Source organism: Cloeon dipterum, chromosome 2 (assembly GCF_949628265.1).
Source record: "Cloeon dipterum chromosome 2, ieCloDipt1.1, whole genome shotgun sequence".
NCBI lineage: Eukaryota > Metazoa > Arthropoda > Insecta > Ephemeroptera > Baetidae > Cloeon > Cloeon dipterum.
The window spans coordinates 5,249,430-5,257,761 of NC_088787.1; the positions used below are offsets into that span (position 1 = coordinate 5,249,430).

Below are 8,332 nucleotides of genomic sequence, written 5' to 3' on the forward strand. Positions count from 1 at the left end.
ACTATCTATTAGATAAAAAAAATAATTTGAGAAAGTCGCAAGATCTTACAGTCAAACATATGACTAAAAGTTTCCGGTGCATGTTTTTTTTTAAAGTTGGACTCTTGTTTATCCAAAAACAAAACATTCTAAAATGTGAGAGGGCCATCTGTTTCGGGTGCTGAACCCACTCGCAGTTAATATTCAGTCCAGCTGATCGGTGAAATATTCTTAATAAACTTCCAAGAAAAACAAAAGGCAACAATTTAGCAGCTGCTTATACTTGTTGAAACGTGAAATGACACTAAACAGTACATACAGATTTTGTCATGATTTATTTGTTTACTTGAAAAAACAAACTAAGTGAACAATATCTCTGCGATTCTTTCATTTGAATGTTAAACTCTGGACTTTCTGTCCAAGGATGCGGAGTAGGAAATTGTCTTAAATTTAAGATATTGTGATTCTAAAAAATGAATTTAAACAATTTTTCAGTCTTTAGATTTTTAAACGTAGAATCCTGTGATCAAATTTAATTTAATTTAAGTTTATTTCATTATATTATTTTTAATTTTATCTTAATTTATTATTTTTTAAACATTTATTTAATATTTACCAATATTTTCTTTTGCTTACTCAGAGTGTTAAAAATTAAACAACTTTATATTTCGAGTTTTTTTTTATATAATAATGCTTTATTAGTTTTTATATTTAAAGTTACAAATAATCTTGAACTCGATTTGTATATAACATAATATTATAACATTTTGATTCCCAACACGTAGTATCACTAGATCGTCAACAAAAATCCCAACAAAGTAAACAAATCCAATTTTGTTCTTCCAAGTCCCGTAACATCCCCGCAGTCTTCAACTCGTCATTCGCACCAGGATGGAAAAGGTTCTGGTCTCAAACACGCGGTCATCTATCGCAATCGAGCAGACACTGCTTGCAACCTTTTTTTATAAAAAAAAACATTGAGGTAAATACATTTTTAAACAAATAAATTATATCTTACTGTGCCAAGTAAGTCTTCTCCGTTGACATTGGCCGCTCCCAGGTATAGCGTTTCTTGGCAGGTGCTTCCGATCTTCACTGCGTTTTCAGGCACAGGTTCGCCCTCGCCAACTTCCTGCCATGCCACACTTCCATCCAGGAGCAGCTGGTATTCGGTCTTCTTGACCACTTCACGCCTGTCTGCGAAGTATCCGACGTGATTGGTCAGGCGCACGTACCCTGGCAGAAGGTGGCCGCCGTGCCTCGCCCTGGCGATGCAGATCGGCGGCTCACCATTGACGTAGTGGGCAGGGTCAATGTCGGACGTGTCAACGGTCCTTCCTGCTCTCACGTTCATCCATTGGAGGGTTGTCATGTTTATGATGAGTCGGGATGCAGAGATGATAGAAGGTTGGCTGCTGATCAAGGAATTGCCCTGACGAGATGATAGAAGGTTGGATGTTGATCAAGGAATGGCACTGATGAGATGTGAGACGGTTGGATGTTGATGAGGGAATGGCCCTGACGAGAAGAGACGAAGTTGGCTGCTGATCAATGAATGGCACTGACGACTGACGAGATGAGAGGAGGTTGGATGTTGACGAGGGAATGGCACTGATGGCTCGACTCGATGCTGTGTAGAGAGATTGTTTGTTTGGGAGTAAACAAATAACAATCTTTGTACTTTGTACCTCTGCGTCAAAATCGCTCTCTCATCCGGCCAGCTTTAAATATATCACATTATTTCCGATATATTCGACTAAAATTTTGATTAAATTAAATAAAAAATAGTGATTTGGGTAAAAATTGCAATTTTTGTCATTATATGGGACTAGGTTAATTAATTTAATATGATTAATTGTGAGAAAACACATAAATATATCGGTTTAATTATATGTATTATAATAATTATGTAGTTATTATAAATTGTCGTTAAATATAATTAAAATAATTATTGCTAAAAAATAAGTTCAATTAAAACCACAGAGCAGTCAATTAAAAAGTAATTAAAAATCATCTTTTATTAAGAAACATATTTTAAATCGATGAATTTTCTGACCATAAGTGTCAGGCATGCTTTAAATATGCAGCAATAAAAGGCTATAAATACAGAATTAAAAGAAAAACATGAATCGTAATAAAATGTCCAATAATTTGACATTTTCTCGTTGCTTAATTTATTGAAAGAGATTTAACTGAATAATGATATAATCCTCTATAAATCGTTTTTACTTTCTTTGAATAAATTATCAGTCTTGGGAATTTCATGTTTTTTTTTAAGGAAAATATATGATTTTTACTGTTGAAGTTCATTAAAATCTTTATTAATTTTCCATTGAGTACTTACAGCACATATAGTGCGTGGTTATAAAACTACATTTGCAAAAAATTTAAATTCCATTGTTCTTCAATTGCATAGCAGAAGGTGAGAAGGTCCATCGTCTGGAACTTTTGAATCTCCTGATTTTTGGAAAGAAGCACACATGAATTCCACTGACCTAAAAACATAATTTCCTCTCTATAAATCCGACGTAATTAAAATTAGGATTATCGCTTCACCTTTCTTTAATATAGGTTCCGTTTATCCTGATCCTGTCGACGAATAAAGCTTGGTTTTGCACCGTCTTACCGACCTGAAAAGAATTCGAGTGCAATCGCTGGCCCGTCCTGTGGGGCCTCCAAACAATGTGGCTGCCAGCACCTTTGAAAATCTCGAACTCGGACTGCTTTTCCAGAATCTGCGTCCTTCGTGGACGAAGTGGCCGACCCTTTCGTTCGAACTGACGTACCCTGTCAGACGGTTTCCCTCGTGCCCCGCCCTGGCCAGCTAAGAGTTGATTCCTCTCCAAAATCAATTTTGGCGACGTCCAGAATGAAAAGCCACATGGTAGCCTTGTTTTTGCTCGAAATTTAAAGGAAGAGTTCGGCTCTTAAATATGTCAAAAATTCAAAAAATCTTGCCCTTTTCTAATTTATTAGTGTTTATTGCATCGCCAGTTAGCGCGTTGGGATATTTTTAAAAATTTATATAAAAATATATAATTTAAACAATTCATAAATATTGAAAATTATATAGCATAATTTTCTGAATATAATAAAAAAAAGCAAACTTATTTTAAAAATATCTTAACAGAAAAAAGTTTAAAATTAATATTTTGTAAAAAAAAATAGCGGACACTTTTATGGTGCGAAAGTCATCTTATCATTCTTATTGAAATTGAAATGAACAGGTCACATCCGTTGCACCAACGACTCTTGTATTTTGGTCAGAGGCAAATCGGTTACGCCTCAACATGCTCTATAACAGGAAGACGCATTTTGCTTGTTTTCTTCTTTTGGTTCCTCTAATGGCATTTATATATTTCCTAATCGACGAATATTAGAAGAAAAAAGAGCTAATATTTCTTCCTACTACAAAGAAGAACAAACAGAATTGGCTATACACGTCTCAAGAAAAAGATATTGTGTGGTTTATTTATTCGCCATATATTTGTAGATGTTTAGGCTATGATAATTGAACTGCCGCCGAATATGATTTGGTATTTTAATAATGATACAATTCTTATTATGTCGGTTGCAATTTTTTATTTAAACAATTAGGTCTGCATAACATCTTTCAAATCAATAAAATAATTAGGCTTCGGAAACACAAAAATTGGAAGATATGAAAATCAAAATTTTGTCGCATCAATAAGCTCTTCGTTTTGGTCACCTGCGTCATCGTAATCTTCATCAGAGGACGCTGAAGGATTATTATTTTCTTTTGACTCAAATTCCCCATCGCTGTTGGCTAAGACGGTTCCTCCTCTATGCCCGTTCACACTGGCAAGACACATTCGTGGCTCATTGCTGAAGTTTCCGGTAAAAATGCATCTTTGCATGTAATACCTAAGAATTATAAGGCATATTGCAAGATTATTTGTATTATAAATCAACACACATTACCTCAAAACGACAGTACACTGTCCGCAAATTTTTCCAGGGTCTTGCGGCTCCGAATGGATTATTCTGGGCGTCTCCTTGTTATGGTGGTAAGGACACATCTTCGTTAACAATTCCGCCTCAGCCTCGGAAAGTGGGGTGATGCCATGGTTGGCGTTGAATATGAAGTGGCAGTAGACACACAGTCTATTGATGGAACTCATTTTTATGGTATCCTCATTTTCAGCTTCAGTCACTGAGGCACAGAGCAAAAAAGCCCTGAGGAAGTAAAATGTTTAGCTCAATTATAAAATTTAAGCAATTTGTATTACCACAAATATTGAGCAGCCGAACTGAATTTATCGTTCGCAGGCTGAGCGAAGGACACGCTCTGTTTCCTTGTGGAACTCATCTTCTGATCTTTGTCTGGACAAAAGTGATGCTCACTGGATACACTGACAGCAGCACGAAGCTGATCAGAGGAAATTATAGAGAGGACTGAATCCCCAAGCATAAGTTTCGTATTTGTGTATAAATATTTGTTAGTAAAAATCCCGTTCAAGGTCCAGAGTTCATATTTTCTGACCTATCGAATGAAAGTTTTATTAGTTTTCAGAAATCTCTCCCACGAAAAGACTCGTTTTTCCCTCATCTGTCCTTATATATATGTTTCAAAGTAATATTTTAGAGATTTAAAATAATTCTCGTAGCATTTATTCTATTTACTTTGTAACAATAGAGGCAAATAGACATACCCGGCCAACTCGTCATAAATCACGGCGGCGCGATTTCACACTCTTTGTCCGATTTTGTGCGCGATCCCTTTTCCTACCTGCGGCGTTCCTTTTCTTCCAAAACTCTTGTTCGCGCATGAAATCCTTAGTCACTCACATAGGTAACCCTTTTAGTCCAGGAACATATAAGCTTTTAACTTTAAAGCTTAAAAAATCGGGAATTTGTGTATTCAAAGGCTTTAGGGCATTATATATGCACGGCTTTTGAGGTGTAAAGCTTATATTTTCCTGGTCTAAAAGGGTTACCTCTGAGTAGGTAGAAAAAGGGATCGCGCACACAATCGTACAAAGAGCGTGAAATCGCGGTGCCGTGATTAATGACGAGTTGGTCGCGGGTATATCTATTATGTGTGTCAGTGGCATTTGTGTGAATAGTTCCCGCGTTTGCTTCTATTGTTACAAACTAATTTGAATACTTATTTGAGACTTATTTTTTATCACTTTAATAATACTGTGAAACTAATATAAGGACAGAGACAAAGATAAAACATTATACTTTAAATATTTATACAATGTCCCTTTAATATCTAAAGCGTTTATTCGTGGGAGGGTCCCGAACACTAAAAATCTTCATTCATTGTAGTTTTAAAAGGTCAGAATATCAGCCGTATTAAGTGATTAAATTGACACATTTTTTGTCAATACAATACCTTTATATACGAATAAATTCAATATTGCGGTCATTTGTTTGCACTTGGTCAGTAAATAAGAACTCTGGACCTTGAACTGGGTTTTTACAAACAAATATTTATACACAAATACGAAACTTAGGCGTGGGGATTCAGTCCTCTCTATAATTTCCTCTGATCTGCTTCGTGCTGCTGTCAGTTTATCCAGTGCGCATCACTTTTGTCCAGACAAAGATCAGAAGATGAGTTCCAAAAGGAAACAGAGCGTGTCCTCTGCTCAGCCTGTGAAGGATAAATTCAGTTCTGCTGCTCAATATTTGTGGTAATAAATTTTATTTTAATTTTATAAGTGAGGTCCAGCTAAAAATTTTGTTTCCTCAGGGCTTTATTACACTGTACCTCAGAGACTGAAGCTGAAAATGTGGGCGCCGTAGAAATGACGTCCAATAGACTGTGCGTCTACTGCCGCTTCATGTTCAACGCCAACCATGGCATTACTCCACTTACCGAGGCTGAAGTGGAATTATTAACGAAGATGTGTCCTTACCACCATAACAAGGAAACGCCCAGAATAATCCATTCGAAGCCGCAAGACCCTGAACAAATTTGCGGATTGTGTACCGTTGTTTTGAGGTAATCTGTATAGATTTTTAGCGTACGAATCCGTTTGCAATATCCCTTATAATTCTCAGGTATTACATGCAAAGATGCGTGATTACCGGAAAATTCAGCAATGAGCCGCGGAGGTGTCTTTCCAGTGTGAAGAGTCCTAAAAGAGGATACATCTTTGCGAACAGCAAAGGGGAATTTGAGTCAAAAGAAAATAATAGCCCCACGTGCTATTATCCTTCAGCGTCCTCTGAAGAAGATTACGATGACGCAGCAGGCGATCAAAACGAAGAACATATTGATACAACAGAATTGTGATTTTTATGCTACTTGCAATTTTCGTGGGTCCCAATTTAAGCCTAATTAATATACTAATTTGAAGGAGGTTATGTGGACCTTATTCGTTTAAATAAAAAATTACAATCAACATGATAATATTAAGAATTGTATAATTATTTATTCTTATGCTATATAGGATGTTTTTACGAGGCGTCATTTTTACCGTTTTACCTCTGACCAAGTCACTACGAAAAGTTTTATTCTAATTTTCAAATGAAATATTAAATCTTTAAACAGTCTCCCCCGTTCAATTACAGTTTTTATTGATTTTCTTTCTGAGTATAGAATTAATTAATCACGGTCGGCTATTTTCCAAGATTAAAAATCGTTACTGTCGTGTTTGTGCTTTATTCAGCGTGCCAAATATATTTTTTCCCTTCAAGAATGCGCAGAAATAACTTTAGGAAAACCCAATAATTGTAAATGGACAGTAGAATTTTCCAGTGATTGAAAAATTGGCTGTTTTTAAGAAGTTCCAACCATTTTATTTTAACCGGACTTTGAACCTTTATTTACAGCGCATCACAACCGATATTTATCCAGGAAAGAAACAGAAAGTGCATTTATCATTTCTTCAACGACTTCCAATCCAACCGCGCATTACGCATTACAGAGTCGCCTCTAAATTATTTAATCTTTTCTTTCAAGGAATTAAATCAAAATGGACTGGTGCCCTGATTTATTCAAGCTGAGTTCTTGGACAAGATTATTCCACCATTACATTTGTTATTTGTGGAGGTTCACCTTTGCGGGAGGCGTTTGCTTAATGTAAAACATTTATCTGTATAATTTACTTAACCAAAGATACTCATATTAATTTTTGAGCAGCGTTTTGTCCGGATTATCATCATTCCTTTCCTTACAACGACCTGAAAAGGAGGCAGTTCTCTTGGACCAAAAAGAAGAAGAAGAAAAAGAAGAAGAAGAAGAGGACGCATATGAACAGAAATGCGTTTACTGCAGGAAATGTTTTTGGAGAGCCGGAAAATCGGAACTCCTTGCCAAGGATGTGGCGGAACTGGTGCCGCAAATGTGTCCTATTCACTTTAATCAACACTGCAAGAGGAAGTACTTCCGTAAGCCGCAAGACCCTCATACAATTTGTCCATCATGCTCGGAAGATTTGAGGTTTGTCTTATTGGTTTATTTATTAATCAATTTTAAAGCTTATTCCTCATGCAAATTTTAGTTTCTATCAGCAGCAGTGTTTCTTCACCAGCGATAACAATGTCTACAAGGATTTTTGCAGGCGTAGCAAGGAGGAGTTTTTCATTAGATCTTCCAGAACGAGCAATAATAATTGCTGCTGTTTAATTTTGTAATATAGCCGGATGTTTAAAATGCACTAAATTAAATTTCGTTTTTCGTGATTTTGAAGGCTCCAAATTATTAAAACAAATTAAATTATCACATCAAAAACCCTTCCGTGCATCAGAAGAGGTTGAGATGAGTCTAACGAGGTGTTGGTTTTGCAAATGTGATATTTAAAATCCGAGATTAGTGTTAGCAAAAATCACGAAAAGTGAAAATATTGACTTTATTTCGCTTTTTTCGAAACTTTGCAACTCTATATCTCGGGTTCTAAGCATCTCAATTTCAAAAACTACCCATCGATGGACTCGTCTTATTAAGTTCTGAGTAGCTAAAGCATAAAGGGGTGTTTGCTCTCAACCCGTAACTTGCCATACAGCATTAAAGATGCGGCAGCGAGCGGCGCCAGGAACGGTAGTCGTTTTTTATCGAAATTGTAGCAATGGGGATGAAAGGGGATGGTTGTATGCACCCCCTGAACTCTTCAGCTGCTCAAACGAGATTGAGGTGAGTCCAACGGAGGGTAGTTTTGGCTATTGAGATGCTTAGTACCTGAGATTTGGAGGTGTAAAGTACCCAAAATGTCTAAATATAGCACATATCTCTCATTTCGTTAATTTTGCAACTCCAAATCTCGGGTTGTAACCATAATAATTACAAAACCTACCCACCCTTAGCCTTGCCTTGACTTCCGCTGACCAAATGAATGGTTTTTGACGTACTGAGTTTTATATTAAAATATATAAGAGCATC

General features: G+C 36.3%; 1 protein-coding gene across 1 annotated transcript; it reads right to left on the reverse strand.

The window, feature by feature from the left end:
• Positions 1–848: 848 nt before the first annotated feature.
• LOC135937405 (uncharacterized) lies at positions 849–1,351 on the reverse strand. Its single transcript, XM_065480555.1, has 2 exons — positions 998–1,351; positions 849–935 (listed from the first exon to the last, which is right to left on the reverse strand). Exons 1-2 carry the CDS (start codon positions 1,349–1,351, stop codon positions 849–851), a joined length of 441 nt encoding a protein of 146 aa, XP_065336627.1.
• Positions 1,352–8,332: the final 6,981 nt, after the last annotated feature.

Bases quoted from the DNA above. Each gene is read 5' to 3' on its own strand.
- LOC135937405 (XM_065480555.1), bottom strand. From the start codon at position 1,351: ATGACAACCCTCCAATGGATGAACGTGAGAGCAGGAAGGACCGTTGAC. The intron at 936-997 runs GTAAGATATAAT...TTATAAAAAAAG, and splicing joins GAGAAGACTTACTTGGCACA to GTTGCAAGCAGTGTCTGCTC.